Source organism: Muscardinus avellanarius, assembly GCF_963383645.1.
Source record: "Muscardinus avellanarius genome assembly, chromosome: 13".
Lineage (NCBI taxonomy): Eukaryota > Metazoa > Chordata > Mammalia > Rodentia > Gliridae > Muscardinus > Muscardinus avellanarius.
In genome coordinates this window covers 54,396,859-54,417,682 of record NC_137799.1, presented here as the reverse complement: position 1 = coordinate 54,417,682, position 20,824 = coordinate 54,396,859, and the positions used below count along the sequence as shown (strand labels likewise).

The following is a 20,824-nucleotide window of genomic DNA, read 5'->3' as shown; positions in this document are numbered from 1 at the left end:
ACCTCTCCCCAGCTGCGCATGCACTGAAGACAGACCATCGGAAGACTCAGTGAGAAAGTGGTTATCTGCAGCCAGAAGAGAGCCCAGAGACAAAATCTGCCAAAACTCCATCTTGAACTCCTAATCACCAGAACTGTAAGAAATAAGTTTGGGTTGTTTGATGTGTTGTTACCCAGTTGATGGTATTTTGTTATGGCAGCCTGAATAGACCAATACAATGGTCATAGGCATATTTATCATTTTAAAAGATCTCTCTTTTTTGATATTGGGGATTGAACCGGGGGCATTATACCTCTACTACACCCCCAGCCATTTTTAACTTTGAAATAGGGTCTTACTAAGTTGCGGAGGCTGGCCTCTAACGTGTGATCCACCTGTCTCAGCCTCTTAAATACTGGAGTTATTTAAGAGACATTATGGCATGCGCCATAATGTCTGGCTAAAGACTTCAATTGCAAGTAGAAATTTTGGCTTTGAAGCAAATCATTGTGTTCATTTAATATAATTTATTTTTTTAAAAGAATGCTATTGGTACTTATACATTGTAGTAAGAGTTAAAGCGACACATTCATTTATACACACAAGACCTCTTGGTGTGCATCCCTCTGCAAAGGCCATTCTTCAAGGCTTAGAAAAATCTATCTTTGTTTTCTCAGTTTATCAACGTCTTTACATTCATATTTTCTACCAACATCCCTCGCTCTCTGCATTCTGTTCTAATCCTTTGTGTTCCCATCCCTTATCTCAAAATTACAAAAGAAGTAAAAAAGAGGTAAGTCACAAAACCTCTTGTTTTGGAAGGAATGCCATCTGAGACATGTGTCTCGCCTTCTGTGAGGACATCCTGAACCAAGAGAGCTAACATTTAAGTAGAAAACAGATTTTTAGAGAAGTGACAAATTTTTGCCTGTCTGGCAGTAGGAAATAACTCACTCCCCTTATAATACCATCATATGTTTTTTTAAACATATAGATGAAAATAATTCTAGCAGCAAGAATGTAGCACATTCAACACAAAATGAGAAGGCTTCACTGAGCAATGGCAACATGAAAACAACTTAATCTCCTTGTACAAAACTCTGAACTGAAACCAACGTTTCCAAATAGTTCTCTGTGAGTGATGAAGTTGTCAAGACCTGAGCTTCCCAAGAAGCCAAGAAACCATTTTATAATAATGCAAAATAGCATGTGGACCGTCCAGTGGAAAGCAATTGCTTTTTCTCACTTTGCGTTTTGCTCAAATGATCCTGAGGTATAACCTATGGACGAGATGGATTTCTTTCTGGATTGATATTGTAAATTGGCTTTTCTATAGTTTCCACTGGGCTTTATAAATCTTGCTGATACAATCTAAGGAAGATTTGTCAACAGAAAAGCTAACTGGAGAATTAAAAAAAATTAAAAAATGACTTTCACCATCTTGTAATCCATCATATTAGAATGATTCAAAGGAATAGTGTTTTAATGTTAGTGTTTCCCCCCTGGGGTGGTAATGGTGTCCCCACCCCCTTTTCTCATTAGCAGGCAGCTCTTAATGTATCTTATGTGAATGATGAATACATCCTCTTCAAGCTCCTCAGAAAGTACAATGACAAATGATATTATTAACAGCAAGTTTCTCAGCGAACGAGGTATAAAATTCTTTGTCAATATTCAAATTTAGGGAGAAATTCAAGAGTCTTATCTGTATCTATTTCATTTTAAAAAATATGCTAAAAGGTCTTTGAGTGGATCTTGAAAAGTTGATAACTAGCATCTAGGTTATTAGATAGAAGCACTGAACCTTGGCTTTTTCTTACAAAAATAAAAAAGTATGCAGAGAATATGTATTTATATGTATAAATTAACAGAAAATAATATTATTTGCCCTAGAAATGGAACTTTGCTTGTTCCATAATTTGTGTTGGTTTTTGTAACTCTAATGGGTCTGGGACTTGATGGAGAATTTTTTTGTGTGTGTGCCTGTGTGTGAGTAGTACTGGAGATTGGACTTACAGGTGTTCTACCTTTGGCCCATACCTCCAGCCCTTTTTAATTTTATTTTAAAACAAAGTCTCACTAAGTTACAGCACGCTGGCCTCAAACCCTTGGTCCTCCTGTTTCAGGCCTCCCAAGCACTGAAATTACAGGTGTGTGCCACCATGCCCAGCTTGATGGAGGCTCTTGACATCCCTATTGCTTTGCTAGTGGGGCTTGGCCTCCCTTCTCCAGAATTGCCTGATAGTGCCCGATAGTGCCTGATAGGATCAGATACAGAGATAAACATCCTATTTTCCACTAATGCTTCCAATTCTCAGGTGTCAGCATCCTATTGCTATGCTATACTGGTATTCCAAGAACTTGAATAATCTCATTAAATAGGGGAAATGCAGTTGTTGGCTGTCTTTTTGTATTTCTTTTTAAAGATTTTATTGGTGCTGCGTGGTGCATGCTTATAATCCCAGTACTTGGGAGGCTGAGACAGGAGGATCGAAAATTCTCAATGAACCTCAGCAACTTTGTGAGGCACTCCGCAACTTAGTGAGACCCTGTTTCAAAATAAAGTATAAAAAATAGGGTTGGTGTATAGCTCAGAGGAAGAATGCCCCTGGGTTCCATCCCCAGTATTGAAAAACAATTTTATTGGTGCAATATGATTATAGATTGTAGTGAGACTCAAAATAATACATTTATATATGTACATAATATTTCTTGATAACCCCATCTCATTACCCCCCCCCTTCCCTTCACATACATGCTAGTAAGGCTGCCAGTGAGGCTTTCACATATGAACATAATATTTGGTCTGTTTCCATCCTCAAGCCTACTTTCATCCTTCCTCTCCTCCTTCCTCCAACCTCCTTCCACTGTTTTACTGGCATGAAATATGAACTTCCTCTCTTTTACTATTTTCTCTCTAGCTTTCACATATGAGAGAAAACAAAGGACTCGGCTTTCTGGGACTGGCAGATTCCATTTAGCATAATATTCTTTAGTTCTATCCATTGCCTTCTACTTTGCCAGCAAATACTGTCAATTTTACCTTGAAATAATTCAGAACCACACTTTTTTTTTTTTTTTTTGGTGATACTGGGGGTGGAACCCAGGGGCTTTTCTACCTCTAAGCTATGCTCCCAGACCTATTTTCTACTTTATTTGGAAACAGGGTCTCGCTAAGTTGCTGAGAGCCTCACTCAGTAGCTGAGGCTGGCTTCAAACCTGTTTGATCTTCCTGTCTCAGCCTTCCAAGCTCTGGGATTACAAGCGTGCGCCACCACGCCCAAATGAAGAACTTCTTAAAACATCCCCATACCTTAAAGGATAACTGGATTTGGTAGCTTCATTTTTTGTTCCCTGAGATTTACATTTCTGAGAGGCTCTTCCTAACGGCACTACTTCATGATCTCAGGGATTCCTCTCTCCTCTTTTTGACTGAACTTCCCAAATAGGCATTGAACAAAGCTTTCCCTCAATTCTCTATGATACATAGGGTAAAAAGATTATGAAAAATGAGAAAAAATAATCCCAAAAGAAATTTAGATACAGACTTACCACTCTCAGATCACCTCAGCTTATATTTATTCTAACACAAGAGACAAGGATTACCCCCAAACAGTCCTGAGCTATTTACCCAAGTCCAGGCCCAAGTAATCAAGAACTCAGAAAGAAATGCTCTCCACCTCATTCTACTCATCTTCACCTTGAGTGCCCTCCCTTCTGCCTTCACATCCTCCCCTTCCTGCTCAGCTCCATTTTGAGTTCCCTCTCTTCCCACCTTGAGTCCTTTCCCTTTGGCCTTGATATCTTCTCTTTCCCTTTAGCTCTGCCATGAGTTTGCTCTCCTTGTACCTGAGATCCATTCCTTCCTGCTCAGCCCTGCCAGGAGCTCCCTCCCCTATCATCTTGACACTCTCTCCTTCCTTTTCAGCTGTGCCTGGAATTCTCTCCCCTTTTGCCTTGAGACCTACTCCACCTTTGGACCTTCTCCTTCCAGCTCTTGGCTGTTTTTAAACTTTCACATCCTCATCAGTTAGAGACGCTACCTTCTCATTAAATAATAAGAGGGTTTTAGTTTCCCAAACCCTGTGTTAAGCCTCACCACTGCTAAGAACATAAATATTGCTAAATAAAGGTACTATTTTATTTTATTTTATTTTATTTTTTTGGCAGGTCTGGGGATGGAACCCAGGGGCATTCGACCTCTGAGCTATACCCCCTCCCCTATTTTTTATTCTTTTTTTTGAAACCGAGTCTCACTGAGTTGCGGGGGGCCTCACTAAGTAGCTGAGGCTGTCCGCGAACTGCGATCCTCCAGTCTCAGCCTCCTGAATGCTGGGATTACAAGCGTGTGCCACCAAGCCTGGCTTAAAGGTACCATTTTAGGAGGAAATATACAATATGGATTGTGGGTACCGCTGCTTGCAGAATCTTGAAAATCCCTATGAGATCTAACATTCTTTGGCCAATATTTATTATGAAATCTTCCATAGGAGCCCTGAAATCATAGCTATAACTTTAAATAACCTGATCTATAATAAACTACAGACCTTGATGATGATGCATTTTTTTCAAACCACTCTCAGAGATCTAAATTTAATAGTAGGTCAATATTTTCAAGCATTTAATTCTTTTTTTCCCCCTTTTTTTTTGTGACATGGGGGGATTGAACCCAGGGGCACTTTACCTCTGAGCTATATCTTCAGCTTTATAAAATTTTTTATTTTGAAACAGGGTATCACTAAGTTATATAGGGCCTTACTGAGTTGCTGAGGCTGACTGTGAACCTGTGATCCTCCTGGCTCAGCCAACCAAGTATTGGGATTACAAGCGTGTGCCACCATGCCCAGCTCATTTGATTTTGTTTTTAAAGAGAAATTTAAAGTTATGATTACTTCCATCATCTCTCTTCTACTCGTCCTTTACTTAGCCACAAAATACTTGAACATTTCTGTCAGCACCTGAGATTTCTTGAAAGTAAATCTTAAAAGTAAATCTTAAAAACTCTACTGAGGGGAACTCTACCACTAAGCCACACCTCCAGCCTTTTAATTTTTTTTCAAGACAGAGTCTCACTAAGTTGCTCAGGCTAATCCCAGGCTGATCTTTGCCCTCAGCCTCTTGAGTCATTGGGATCACAGGTATGTGCCACTGTGCCTGGCTGGCTAAAATGATTTTCTTACATAAATCTGTTTTTCCATGGGTGCATCTGGGTAACTCTTAACCGAAGCAGGGACTATTTTTTTTTCCATTTTTCTTTTGGTGGTACTGGGGTTCCTGGAAGCCCTTCTACCCACGGGCTACACTCCGAGACCTATTTTTATACTTTTTATTTGGAAACAGGATCTCTTAAGCCAGCGTGGCTGACTTTGAACCTGTGCGATCCTCCTGTCTCTGTCTCCCAAGCGTGGGGATTACAGGCGTGCGCCACCATGCCTGGCAGCAGAGACTATTTCTGAATTCCCTAAGGACAGAAAGAAATCCTAGAGGTGAAATTTAATAATAAAAAGAGCAGCAACACACAAAAAGCCATAATATGTAAAAATGTAGGACATGATTTAAAAAACTTAGATCTTCAGATTTCAGAATCCAAGAACTCCCCTCCGCCTCTCATGGTGAGACAGTACTTGGAAGATTTTGATGTGTCCCATTAGCCAGTGTCTCAATGCAGCAAGGGGATGGTCTCTTGGTGTATGTGGGTCAAGTGATGCTCCCTGTCTGTCTAGTTTGGCAAAATTAAAATGCAGGAAAACTGGGTTCTAGGTAGGACAGCATATTTCTTGAAGCACCTTGCAAAGTTCACTAAGGTCTCAACATTGAGAATTTGGGATGATCGGTAAGCTCTGGGTGGCAGCCTGGATCTGTTTCTCCGTGCCAGAATCAACAACATTATGCCCACAGTTTGGGAGAAGACAATTATCACTGAGCTATTTAAAAAGCCAAATTATTTCTTGGTTCCATCGACCAAAGTAAGCAGAACCCCTGCCACACAGGGGCTGGCTTCCTTTGCCAGAGAATAATTAAAAAATGCTCTTTATTGCCAGTGTAAAGTCTGTACTAGAGAAACCTTCCAGAGATGAGGTGTCAATGTGAAATTAGCTCACTTGTAAATAGGGTTTTTAAAACAGCAGGTTAATTAACGAGACCGGCTAAACTCTCGGAAGAATATCAGCGATGAGCTTGTGGTGCATGGGGCTCATAATTTCCATTAATAGAGTTGAAATGCACACCTCATTCATCACGGAGCTTGATAAAAATTCAACTCAGGAAGAAATAAGACTAACAAAACAAAAGGCACTGAGTCATTTCTGTGGCACCGTGCTGCTGGCGGGCTCAGTGTTCCGACTGTAAATCTCTTTCTCTGACTGTGGCGTCACTGCCCTGATTCACCCTGTTTCTCAGTCTCTCCAGCCTGGAAACCTCAGCATCATCTATAGCTTCCTCTTCTTGGTTACTTCTGATGGCCAATTCATTATCAAATCTTCTGCTTCTGGCTCAGCTCTCGAATCTGCCCTTGCTCTTTACTCTACAACCAATACTTGGTCCAAAGCCTTGTCATCTGGACCACTTAACAGCCATTTAAAAAAGATTTGACTAATTACTGCTAATAACAGCAAACACCTACACGGTGCTAACTATGTGCCAAGAGCCATTCTAGAAGCCAATGGTCCTCACGACAATGCTTGGGGGTGGATGCTGTCATTACATCTGCTTTACAGAGAGGAAAAATGGGGAGCAGAGAGGCTAGGTAACTCACCCAAGGTCACACAGCTGGCAAGGAGCAGATCTGAACTCTTGGTCCATCTCCAGAGTCTCTGCTCTAGTGACTAAGGAATACTGCTTTTGTTTTAATTAAACCTGTCATTGTTATTACTGATACCATGTTCTTTTTGCATGGGTAATACCACTGTCTGGCTCAAAATAAAAATGTCACTGGAGGGTGCATATTGAAAAGCCTGTCAGCCTGTTCCTTGATTCTGAAAGAAGTTAAGATTAGTTTTTTTGATAGCACCCCCCAAAAAAAATGCTTCCATGTTATTTCCCTCCTTTTTTAGTATATACAATATTGTATATGATACTCTCTTATAGTATAGAATACTATAATTTGGCATGGTGCCTTTTTTCACTTAACAACATATATAGAAGATCATTCCAAATCAGTACATAAAGAACTTCCTTATTTTTCTTTCTCTTTCTCTTTTTTCCTCAAGGATTACAGATGGTCTATATTAGGAGTGGACAGTTTTTCTCTCTAAAGGGCCAGACAGTAAATATTTCAGGCTCTGAGGTCCATATGTTCTCTGTCACATATGCTGCTGTTGCTTCCTTCTTAAAAAGCATTTTAAAAATGTCAAAACCATTCCTGTCTCATGGGTCGTACAGGGACTGAAGACCAGATTTGGTCCATGGGCCACAATATCAGTCCTAGAACCAACAGGTTTTACCTCTCTGCTACCCAGTTATTTTCTATTCTGGCCTTTTCTTGACCATTCTAAAAGAGCCAACTTCCTATAAAACATCAGATGCTGCCTCTGAGCTGCTTACATCCTTTACAGCTCCCCACCGGGAAGGGGATGAAGTGCCGCCGCTTGGCACTGCCCACAGAGTTCTTCTCACTGCATGTACTTTTTGTCTCCTTCATATCTACTGCACAGGTCCATGTCGCCATCAGCCCGTTCCTCCACTCCTGCAGCGACCTCTTTGCTTCACTGTTGCTATTCCCTCCAAACCCAAGCTCTGCATTGCAGCCCCAGGGAGCTTTTATAAGTACAGGTCACATCCCGCCTGTCCAGAGGAGGCAGCTTCCCGCTCCTGGTCTCCAAGGCCTGCCCCTCTGCTCTGCCTGCCTCTACCTTTCTTCTCCCTGCCTCTCTTTCTTCCCGCCTCTCCAGCCACAGTAATATTTTTGTTCCTTTAACAAGCCAGATCCATTTCTGCCTTTATGGGTGCTGTTCCTTTGGCTCATTTCTCCTCCTCCTCCTCCTCCTCTTCCTCCTTGGTCTCATGCATGTAGGATAAACACTTTCTCACCAAGCTACATCCCAGCCCTTGGCTGGCTCACTTCCTAGTGATGCCTTCCCTCAACCCCACACTACAGGAACCTCTCCTCCCTCCCTCCCATCACCCTGCTTGTTTTCTTTATGGCCCATGTGCCCTCTATAATCATATTGGTTTGTATTTACAGTCTCCAGCTCTGCTAAAACATATGCACATTCAAGTGTCCAAGTACACTGGATGACACAGAAAAACAATACAAATTTTCTGATTGGATGAACAGCTGAAGGCTCTCAGGCCGATTTATGCTTTCTGGTGGATCGTCCCTCCCTCCTCAGCTTATGTTTTAGTCTCCAGTTCCATCATCTTTTTCATCAATCACTAAACACAAATTTCTTTCTTAAGGTTTCATCTCTTTGTCTTTGTTGCCATTTTGATTATTTTTCTTCTCAAAGAGACAAACTCCTACTCCTCCATCAGTACCCAGCTCAAAGGTTACCTCTTCTATGGAGTTTTTGTACCTTCTTTAGCTAGAGGCAGTTTTCCCTTGGCAGGCTCTTGGAACGTTTTGGTTTTGACCTTTGTGATTACATTGGGCCTTCAATAGATACCTATCACAAAGCTTGTTGGCCGATTTAGTTATATCCTGAGTACCAGATATTATGCATATATACAAAACCCTTTTCACTTTATGTATGATGAATTCCTTCAGGAAAGGAAAACTTCTAATGCTGTTTAAGTGGCAAGGGCAAGTATGGACATAAAACACGCCATCTAGCTGTGCACCGAGTGCATGTGTACACCGCCTCATTTAGTGCTCATGCTAACCCCAGGGAGGCAGGGGCCACACAACTGCTCTTTAGAGATGAGGACACTAAAGCTCGGTGGGATTGGTGACTTGCCTCTGGTGGATCTGGACTCCGCCACCTGGTCATCCTGCAGGAGCCAGCCCTGGGGATGGCTCCCTGAAGGCGTGCTTGCTCTTACACTCTGGGAGTGCACACCCGCCCCATTTCCCTGCACTGGGACCTGGGGCCCTGCTCTGCCCAGAAAAGGGTCAGCTGAGACTCTCAACTCCTATGGCAAAGAGGTCCCCTTTGGGGCACAGATGTCCCTCTGCCAGCCAGATGGGCAGGCATGGTGCGGAGGCTGCCCTCTGCACACCTGTGTCGAAGCCATCCCCAAGGGCAGCCAGGTGTCCTTGGGAACTGCCTCCTGCCGCCACATGCTGCTTATCCATGTGGCCCTAGGTCCTCTGCCAGCTCACTTGAGCCAATACGAAGGGACCACGGGGCTCCGGGCAGGAGGGCAAGGCACCTGGAAGGCAGAAGAGACCGGATGGAAGGAGCTGTGAAGCTTTCTTCCACATCCGCATCAGGAAATGAGGACAGCAGGCAACAATCCACAAGCTTCCTCCCGGGAGGACCCACCCCGGGAAAGAACCGCTTCTGGGAATCTAGAACAAGAGTGCGGGGATCTGCTGTCTGCAGTCTGGGTTCTATTCACAGTCCCCGTAAAACTTGTCAGCTCATTGAGAAAATGCTGTTGAGAGAGTGGGTTTCAAATGTTAGGACAGTGTTCCTCAAGTGTGGTTTCCACACAAGCAGCTGTAGCATCACTGGACACCCCATGAGAACTTCAGACCCTGGGCCCCATTCCGGACCTGACCAATCAGAACCTGAATTTATTTATTTATTTATTTATTTATTTATTTATTTATTTATTTATTTATTGTACTGGGGATTGAGCCCAGGGATATTCTTCTACCACCAAGTTATACCCCTAACCTGATTTTATTTTTATTTTGGAACAGGGTCTCACTAGGTTGATAAGAATCTCACTACTTGCAGAGGCTGTCCTCGAACCTGTGATCCTCCTGTCTCAGCTTCCCAAGTATCGGGATTACATGCCGCCAAGCCTTAGAATCTAAAGTTTTACACAACCCCACCCTACTCCTCAGGGAATCTGTAAGCACCTCTGGTTTGAGAAGCCCTGACCTAGGGTATCTGACTAAAAGGCTAAGTTAACGGCTCCATGCCTGATTCACTTCAGGAAGAGATCCAGACATCTAACAGCACCACCATGGTCTTTTTTTTTTTTTTTTCTTTCCCTTTTGGTACTAGGGGTTGGACGTAGGGGTATTTTATCTCCAAGGAACACTCTCAGTCCTTAAAAAAAAAAGTTTTTGTTTTTTTTTAACAAGATCTTGCTAAGTTGCTGAGGAGCTCGTTAAATGGCTAAGGCTGACCGTGAATTTCAAATCCTCCTGTTTCTGCCTCCTAAGTACTGGGATTATAGGTGTGTGCCACTGTGCCTGGCTCTGCCTACTTTCTGAGCAACTGTGGTTCAGAGACAGTGGCACATGATAGAAATAGCTCAGGCACTGCATTTAGTCACTCCTGAGATCAAATGCTAGCTCACTCCCTGCAAGCAAGGTAACCCTAACTAACTACTTTGTCCCGCCGAGTCCCAGCTTCCTCAGCTAATGAAATAGAGATACTCATGCCTACTGCTTCAGCTACAAGCTGTCAAGGGGCTAAGTTACATAAGGTACCCGGTGACAAGTCTATGGCAGAGTCGGTGTTTGATAAATATCACGGGGAAGATGGCGACCGAGAAAAGCGGGGCTTAAGAGTCCCGCTAACAACCAATCTCCATTACCACAAAAAGAGCGCCTTTCATAGCCAGAAAACACCATCACCAGAAAAACAAAAAAACCACCAGGCTCCAGAGAGAAAGCGGACTGAGAACAGAGCTCAGGGCCACAGAGGAGACACACGCGCCCGAGGACGCGGCAGCAGCGCCATACTGCCGGCGGCAGCGGCGAACTCAGCGGACGGCTACAGCAAGCCAGGTGAGCCACTGCGGAACAGCCAGGCGGGATCTTTCGGCGCAGACAGCATTTAAAGCTCCCAGTGGCTGAGCTCAGCATACGCTGCAGGGATTCAGAGTGGAAATCAAAACCAGAGAAGAAAAAATACGCCAGCCTCATGGCCGAGGGCGTGGCAGAGGCGCCATATTGCCACCGGCGGCAGCAGCAGCAGTGAATTCACCGAGTCCAGTACAGCTACATCTACGTACTCAAGAACAGTGAGTCAAATTGCGGGCCACAGAGGAGAAATCCCAGTATTGTACCTCCTGGGACCTGACCCAGTGAGGGAGTGGTGGTGGCAGAGATATCACACCATAGGAGAGCGTGCAACCTGGCACCCCCCATAGTTTAAAGCAGCCTCTATTGACTCCCTGGGTCGGAGACTCTGTGATACAACCCAGTAAAGGAGTAGTAGGGTCTGAGATAATACAGACTCGAGATCCAGAGCACCTTAAGTGAAGCCATAGTGACCCAAGGGAAGAACCCAAAGAAGGCACAAACCTCCGAAATCATGGGAAAGAGGAATAACACTGAAGTAATGAATGTGCACAACCCCACAACATCAGAACCTGATAAAACAGAAAATCAGAGATTTCTAGAAGATCAAATCAGGAAAATAACTGTAGAAATAATAGAGGTGCTTCGAAAAGAATTCAGAGAGAGCCAAAAAGAGATAAAGGATGCAATTAATGAAGTAAAGGCCTCAATTCAAAGCACAAACAACCGATTAGACCACATGGAGAACAGAATCTCGCTCTTAGAAGATGAGCAATCCAAAAATGAATGCATAGTTTCTAATCTAGAAAAAGATATCCAACAGCAGGAATCTGACATTGAAGAAATATGGGCCCATCTTAAGAGAGCTAACCTAAGAATAATTGGAATAGAGGAGGGAAAAGAAAGTGATACCAAAGGGATCAACAATCTCTTCAAGGAAGTAATAGCAGAAAATTTTCCAAATATAGAGCAAGAGGTTGATACACAGATCCAGGAAACTTATAGAACTCCCTTTAGACAGGATCCGAGAAGAGGATCCCCACGCCATATAATTGTCAAAATGACCAATGTGGAAGCCAAGCAGAGAATCTTAAAGGCAACAAAAACAAAGGGCCAAGTGACATTCAGAGGCAAACCAATTAGAATCACTCCAGACTTCCCAAACCAAGTCATGAGAGCCAGAAGGGCTTGGAGTAACATATTCCAAACTCTGAAAGAAAACAACTTCCAGCCAAAAATTTCCTATCCAGCAAAACTTTCTATCAAATTAGATGGAGAAATAAGAAGCTTCCATGACAAACAGAAACTGAAGGAATTTATGTCTTCAAAACCAGCGCTAGAGAAAATACTCAAAGAGATTAACTACAAAGAAGAAATAGGTAACACTCACCAGAACCAGAGAAACAAGAGTTTCCATCCAACAGACAACTAAGATTGGTTATCTGTGGAGATTCATTATTTATGTTAGTCTTTTACCTATCTCTAAATTGTATTGTTTGCCTTTATTGTTGTTAATTTTTAGGATTTCTAGTTGGAATATTAATATATCTTCAGATATAGCATTTGGAAATATTTTATCCAATTCTATTAGTAACTTTTAACTCTGTTTACATTGTCTTTGGATATACAATATTTTCTTTTATTTTTTAGGGAGTTTGTATATTCTTCTGTTGCCTGTGCCATTGAAATCATATCCAAGAAATCACTGCCAATTTCAATGTTGTGAGGTTTTATGACCCAGATTTTCTCCTAAAAGTTTATAGTCTCAAGATTTATATTTAGGTCTTTTATCTAGTTTGAGTTAATACTTGTATGTGGGATTAGGTAAGGGTCCAATTTTATTCTTTTCCATGTAATTATTATTTTTCAACAATATTTAGTTAAAAGATTATTATTTCCACCACCAAATCTTCGTGGAAACCTTGTCAAAAATAACTTGACAATATAGGGAAGAAGTTAGCTCTAGACTTGTATTTAACTCCAATGGTCTATATATCTGCCCTTAGAACAGTACTACACTGTTTCAATTATTGTAGCTTTATATGGTTTGAAATCAGAAAATATACATCTTCTAGCTTTGTTTTTGCTTCGAGATCGTTTTGGGTATCTAGAGTCCATATTCCATATCAGGATAGATTTTTTTCTGAAAAATAAATATATGATAGTTTCACCTAAAAAAAAGAAAAAAATATTCTCTGGTAAGAAAGAAAGCAAAAAGAAATATTGAAATGTTATCTTTAAGTCATCAAAAGCTTGGTATCAGACAAATGAAACTGTTATGTGAGATTATAATTTTTAATTTTGGATAAATTGCTATAATACTAGATGTCAACCACTAAGCCAAGCATGGGAGGGAGGGACGGGGAGAGAATGGGGTGGGGATCGGGTGGGGGCTGACTGGGCGATGTGTGCATGTATGTCTACAAAAGTTTGTATCCCACTATGATGTATGAATACAGTGCACCAATAAAATAAAATAAAAAAAAATAAAATAAAATGGGGATCATAAAAAAAAAAAAAAGATAAATATCACTATTACTCCTACTGGGTGGGCATCTCCACTGGTTGTGCCATGAATAGTAGGTTGGGTCAGAGAGTGTTAATGTCAACCTCAGGGACAGGGAAGGCCAGGTGGTGCCACTGAGGTGTGATGGTTATGATTTCTCTATTATTTAACCTTGACCTTAAAAACACAGAGCAAGGATTATATGGCCGTCGTTATCAGATGTTATCACACATTGAGATCTGCACCTTTACCCCCAGGAGCTTCTGATACATACACCCTTGAGTCTCTCTTCGGGAAACAGTGGCTTAGAGAATATGGATGTTCATGCATTAGACACAGGAAACACTCGCTGAATCAGATCCTGCTTGGCATCTTCCAGCAGGAGTGCCCTAAGAGAGTGGGCGGCGCCATACCTGGGTTTCAACAGCTTCGATGCTGTGGGACAGGTTTCCGTTCTGCACGGGCTCCGAAGCTTCGCTGGATGGCGTCAGTTCTACTTCTGTGCTCGTGCTGTTGGGGAGTTCGATTTTTTCTGTGACATAATTTAAAACACACACACAAAGAAAGCAGATGGAATAAATAGGGGGTAAAAAGACACTTGGAAAAGAACATCTTAAAATGTGGGCCCGAGGAGAGACAGTGGTGTCTGAGTCCCAGCTGGTGCTGGGCTGCCAGTGGGCAAATGATCTTTCCGTTTCTTCCTAGGCCTTCAGCATACCACCCCTCCCTCTGACAGAGCCCTGGTTTCCACTCTTGCAGGATGTCAACTTAAATGCCCGATTGCACCCTATAAGTTTTCTTTCCACGTGTGTGTGTGTGTGTGTGTGTGTGTGTGTGTGTGTGTGTGTGGTATTGGGATGAAACCCAGGCCCTTGAACAGCACATACCAGCCAAGTGCCCTGCCACTGAGCTGTACTCCAGTCCTCGGCTCCTACTGTGTGCCTTTCTCTGGGGAAAGAGTCATTCCAGAACATGAACTAGGGCATTTTTAAACCAAAGCCACACCCAAACTACACGTTGTTGTTTATACCTGGACTGCACCCTCAGGGGGCCTTCTATACTGCACTATAAAAAGGATGCTGGCAGGGTCCCGGCGTCCTGGGCTTTACGCTGTCACTCCAGGTTGTCATCCTAGGCAAGCGTCCTTCCTTGGGGATTGGGGGACCTTATGGCTCATCACCAAAGCCCTTTGTTGCAGGTCTAGTTCTCTTGGGCTCTGTGAGTGGAAACTCTGCCAGTGGCCGAGGGGAGACCTGGATCTTCTCATGATGCCTGGGGAGTGACACTCGGCACTCCACACCTGCGCACCCTCTGTGTTATTCCTCAGTGAGAGACGGCAAAGCCCCAGGGTCCGCCATAGCAGACTCCAGTTTTCCTCTGAGAGCTGAGAAATGCCTTGAGGGCCACAGTGGAGTGCTGAGACTCCATGACACTGGGAACCAGACAAACCTGTGCTCACCCTCTCACTCAACCTCCCTGAGATTCAGTTTCCTCACCTGTGACACTGAGGTGATGCTCACAGTAGTACTATTATCACTACCTCTCCTGCTGCCACCACCAAGCACGTGACTAAAAGGCACTTTTGTAAATAGTAAATACAAAAATGTACACAGGCACTTAGCACAGTGCCTGGTGCAGAACAAGCAAGCAAGAGATGAACAACTTAAGTCCCTATTTTAGCACCTGCCCTTAGCCAGATTTTTTTCATGGCTAAGAGAAGTGCCACAAGCTGATAAGATGCTCAGGCACCCCTGGGAATCAGCTGGGACTTTAGTGGAAAGAAAAGAGAAAGGTTCCTGTTGGAACTGCACACTGTGCTGGGTCAGGTCACAGGATCCTGGAGAGAGTGAGTCGAGAGGTGGTTTTCAGGGCCATCTGGAGCTTCCGGACGCTCTTGGGAAGCAGATGTGAGCAGCCACTAGGCTCAAGAAGTATCTGAATGCATCTGTTTCTAGCACCTCCAGAAGGACTAAATGTTTTTTATTTCTGGTACACAAAAAATAATTTGAGAGTTACATACAAATTGTTGGGTTTGAAAGTTGCCAAATACTGGAAATCATAGGGAAATGCTTATGTTTATTTATGCACTTAGTTGTGGTATACAGAGGCAGAAATTCAATTTTACTTTATCTGTCCATTTTTTTTTAAAACAGTGACAGTGATATGTCTGTGATGATTTGCTGTGAGTGGCTATGCCAGTTTATCTTGGTATGCTGGGTTCAGTTATTTAAACTAAAAATCCCTAAGTCCCTTGGGGGAATAATAAAACCCTGTTGGGAGCAAAATATTGACTGAAGTGATAGATCAAGATCAGCCTTCCAGGACCAAACCTGATCCCAGCAGCAGGATGCCACCTACCGAAAGGGGAGTGAAAACACCCAAAAATAGACATGAATAGATAACAACTAACCTGAGGATGTGCATCTTAGCTTACAGAGCACTTTTATATGGAAGACCAAGGCTTCATCATCGAGAAAAAATAAAACAAATCTTGGACTGACTGAAAAGCATGACATTTTTTAAAATTTATTTGCGGGTTTGGGGATGGAACCCAGGGGCATTTGAACTCTGGGCTACACCCCCTGCCCCTTTTTAAAAAAATTCTTTATTTTGAAACAGGGTCTCCCTAAGTTGCAGAGGACCTCACTAAGTAGCTGAGGCTGTCTGCGAACCATGATCCTCTGGTCTCAGCCTCCCAAATGCTGGGATTACAAGCATGCGCCACCACGCCAGGCTAAAAGCATGAATTTTGACAATTTTTTTTTTTTAAGCTACAAGGTCATTCACAGACCCAATCAGCATTGGAAGGCTCCTTGTAGTACTGTGTCTCATCTCCTTAAGGAAGAGCTAATCCAAGCCCAAGGCCACCATTCATTAGGAAGAGGACAGGTCTTTTACTCCAAGCTATATGTTCAAAAAAAGAGAAACCAAGTGGGGCAGAAAACAATAGCCTGTGAAGTTAAACCTAAGTATCAAGTGAAACCTAACCTCGGTAACAGATTTTTTGTGGTATGGTTTTACATTTTTATGGTACAAAAGCAAAATATGATAATCTTAGAAAAACATGTTTAGGTTCACAGAGAAGCATAAAAGAAGCAGACAAAAATTTGTAATTCATAATCCTGATTTTAAGATATGACCATTGTTAACATGTCAGCTGATTTCTGTCCAGTTTCTCTTTTCATATCCAATCAAGTCTCAACTATTTCTTAGCTACAATATCCCCTGAGCTGAAAGTCAGGATAACAGGAGAGTCAGGAACTTCTCCAGCATGTCATGCATTTTGAGTGCGACTCTGTTGAATTTTGTCTGTGGATAATTTTAGTTACTTGGGCAATAGCTTTGTTTATAGCATAGATCCAGATTAGGTTAAATTTAGTTTGAATTTAGAATTAGAGAGCTATATTATAGTTACAGACAGGAGAGGAGGAACATCATGTTCTAAGTTAAAATAAGATGCCTGAATGTCACAATCTGGTCACACAGGAGCTCTGGAAAAGTCAGCCAAAAGAGACCTGGGCTGATATCCCTGAATTCTAAAGAAAGAAGAGGCAGGCTCAACTCGAAGGTACTCTGTCACCGAGGGACTGACCAGGTGGTAATTTAGTGGATGGGCTGTAAGTAACATCATAGTTATAAAATCTGGTTACCATTACAGAAGGGAACTCAGATTTGGTTAAACATTATGTGGTGTGTGTGTGTGTGTGTGTGTGTGTGTGTGTGTGTGTGTGTGTCCCTTTTATGTGGAATCCCTGAGATGAAGTGATCATCTATTTACTCTTTTTTTTTTTTTAATGGTTCTGGGGCTTGAACTCAAGGGCATTCTACCTTTGGGCTACACTGCCAGTCCTTTTTATTTTTTTGTTTTGAAACAGGGTCTCACTAGGTTACTAAGAGTCTTGCTACATTGCTGAGGCTGTCCTTGAACCTGCGATCCTCTTGTCTCAGCTTCTCAAGTACTGGGATTACAGGCATGTGCCACCATGCCCGGCTGCTCATCTACTTGAGTAGTGAGGAGTTGGAAGTAGAATCATTTTACTCTCCTTGGGCTTCCCTTAGAGTTACTGGCAATCTACTGTATCCATTCCTGCCTCGTAGCGTCTTGGGGAGGAAGGACTCAATTTCTCTCATCCGGGGAGGGCTGAGCTACAGGGCTCTGCATGGACACTGGGCCTGGGGTGCCCACCTGGCCCTGCCTTGTTGCCCTCATTCGTCTCCAAGAAGGGTAGCGAATGGGAGTCTCTTGGCACTCACCTACGTGATTGGCAGCCCCGTTCTGCCTCCCGTTCTCATCCACCTGGCATTTCTTCTTGGCGATCTTGTGGAGAATTGAAGCCTTTTCTCTGAACCTCCCTGGAGCAAGAGAAAGTGGTGGGAAGGAGACAGAGTGAGGAGGAAGACAGAGGGTCTGGTGGTCAAGGGGGATACACTGGCAAAGCAGGCATGTGGCTTCTCCAGTAATGCTATTCTGTAGCGTAACCATAGCATTTGTCCAACTCATATGCCCTAAGATTTGCACTGCGGTTACCCTACCTTTGTGGAGTCTGTAGCCCCTTTTCTCTATTCGGGAGCCTCAAGCTACTGGACCATATAAGAGGTGAGTCTCGGACCTCTCCCCTTCCCTCTCAGTTGCTCACAAAAGCATCAGCCATCACTAAAACACCCCTCCTGCTGAGATCCAAACCAGGGCTAGAGAAATTTCTCTGGAACTGAAGGTCCATTCCAGATAGGCTTTTGACAGTGGGTTGGGCAGAAAAGCTAAGCTCAGGAGTCCTTTGATTCCGCTCTGGTGTTCAAGAGTTTATCCTAACGAACACTGCAGTTTCTAAAGGTGTCAGGAACAGGCACCATGGCTTTTCCAGACCAGCTGAGTCAGCTGCAACCAGAGCATCAAGGAAGCAACTGATTCCACGTGGGGATTCAGGGCAAAGCACGCTCCAGTGAGCACAGTGAGTCATGGCGGTGAGGAAACACTTTGGGAAGGGTGCTGGAAGAAATACCATTTTCAAAGCAATCATTTGGAACAGCCGTGCCACAAGTGTAACGCTTCGGTTCTTCAGTATTGACACAATTAATGGGGAAATGCATGCGACAAGCACAGAAAGTAAGCATGCAAAAAAAAAAAATGTAGAGATTAGAGAAACAAAGCATGTTTCTCTATCTTCTTTTATCCTTGATTTTCTTCCTTGGGAACATCCAAGGTAAGAGAGACTCGCATTTGAAACTGACTGATTATTACTGGTTATTGTCTAAATCCAGATATGATGAGTTCCTCAAATCACTGGAACTCCTAAAATTTTCCCAGGAGGCAGTTTTAGTTGGCTGTGGTCCCTGGCAGCATATCAATGGGGTCTCATTCTAATTTTTTAGTTAGAACCAAATCAAGATTTCTCCAAGAGTCTCTTCCTAGGATGGGACCCGGAGGACTGGTATCTACTACCCTCCTTCTTCTTGCGGATAAGACTGTGGCGTGTGTCATAGTGGTGACTCGTGCGACTGGCTGGAAGTGACGGAACCTGTAAACTCCAATGGTGAAGGTGATCTAAGATAGAGCCCTTTCTGCTCCTGGCTCCGCTAGTCACAAACCTGGACACCTCATTGTACAAAGGCAGCTTACGCAGAGGTAACAGGTGCGCAGTTCTTGAAGATAGCACGAAGGGAAACTACACAGAAAAATGGAGGTGGGTCTGTGGTTTGACCAGGGCTGGGTCCAGGCCCCCCTTGAGGCATGTTGAAGGCCAGCGTGGGGGCACCACCCTGGAAGACTGTTGGCTTCTATTTAATCTCCAAGGTGAACTGTGGGAAGGAAAAGGGGAAGGAAAAAAGCCTGGGACAAGGAAAAGGAGAAAATGAAAAGAGAGTAGTGAAGGAAAGATAAAAAGAGAAATAGGGAATACAGGAAGGAGGTGGGAGGCAGGGCCCAAAGGGCTGGGCTCTCAGGACGCGGAGGCACAGGGCACTTTGCTGGCCGCCAGACTGGAGTCTTTTTTGAGGCCTTAACAGATAATAGGAGTTATCTTCAGTACTTCTTCAGCCTTAAGCCTCAAGGGGGGTTACTTGCCGTGGAAGACAACTCCAAGAAGTCATCAAATCATGTGCTTTTCAGCCTAAGAGAGGAATACATAAGGAGGTTCTGCAACATGTTGGAGATGATGCTTCTAATACAATCATTCTGCTAGGCTCTCAGGGTCATTCTTTGAACTTGGACCATTCTGTAGCTCTATGAAATAAAAGATGATCAATATTTTTTATTTTAAAATTTCATATAAAATAGTTATAAAGTTAGGCATAAAGATCCAGAAGAGGAAATAAATAAGCCTGCGGGAAATAAAACTTGAAATAATAGCCCAATCTAAACAATGTCCCCAAGTCATGAATCATGACAAAAAATATCTGCTTGGAAACAGCTGATCTATTGTTTGTAGTTATGAGACTCTTTCCAAAGCTTAGATGTGTGCCAGAGAGAGAAAAACGATCAAGAAGGACCCCTAAATATGTCAGGGTACAGCCAATTACTCTGCCTGGAGCATTTTTCAGTCCAGTGTTTGGCCACATGTAGGGTGGGCTTTCCTCAGTTCTCAAAAAAAAAGGAGCATGTGGACCCGGTAAGACACAGCTCTAGCAATGGTATTCTGTATTTTTCTTTTCTTTTTTTTTGGTACTGGGGATGGAACCCAGGGACATTCTACCTCCCAGCGACACCTCCAGCCCTATTTTTAAAAATTCTTTATTTTGAAACAAGGTCTCACTGAGTTGTAAAGGGCCTCACTAAGCATCTGAGGTTGTCTTTGAACCTGTGCAATTCTCCTGTCTCAGCCTCCCAAATTCTGGGATTACAAGTGTGTGCCACCATGCCCGGCTTGAGATTCTGTATTTTCTCAGACATATTACAGGCCAGTAGAATTATCTATATTGTGTAACTACATTTCCCATGATAGCAGCACCCCGAGGTTTTCTATGTTGCTGAAAACCAAAAGGGATTCACCTCATTTGCTTCTCTCAGGCTCTAGCCTTGTGGGTGGCAAGACAGAGCAGCTGGATGGGGGCTTTCCACTCCACAGGTTTTGTCAACACCTTTCATTTACCCCTTTCCTGACCATTCTTTCTCTCCACTTTCATGACCTGTTCTCAACCATTCTGCAGCCCACATGCTGCCGATGGCTGCTCCCTAGCTGGAAAAAACTGCCCCTTAGGGATGCTCTCTAGAGACACAGCGGCTGACAGCCTGCCTCCGAGCTCAGCTCCTTGAGGGTGGTGGGCAGACGTGACAAAGGAAGGAAGGTGTGCTCACTCCAGCCCATCAGACACCCCAGGGATGCCAAGGGCAGCTTCTGAGAAAGGCTATGGGCAAGAGGCTCACAGGACAAGAGTGAACATGAGCTTTCTGGGCAGAACCTGAACACAGCCTGTGAGTTTTAAAGTGAGCCTTGGGACCTTGGGGACCCCTGGCTCAGCTCTAAGCCAGAACTGGTGGAGTG

General features: G+C 43.4%; 1 protein-coding gene across 3 annotated transcripts in view; it reads right to left on the bottom strand.

Annotated features, from left to right (window-relative positions):
- Nucleotides 1–20,824, bottom strand: part of SLC24A2 (solute carrier family 24 member 2) — a gene marked incomplete at both ends in the record, with an annotated part of 267,757 nt that overhangs the window by 36,321 nt on the left and 210,612 nt on the right. For all 3 annotated transcript variants that reach the window (XM_080708529.1, XM_080708530.1, XM_080708531.1), the window contains 2 exons: nt 13,760–13,878; nt 17,601–17,699. In XM_080708529.1, coding sequence (XP_080564655.1) covers nt 13,760–13,878; nt 17,601–17,699 — 218 coding nt within the window. The remainder of the gene's footprint in view (nt 1–13,759; nt 13,879–17,600; nt 17,700–20,824) is intronic.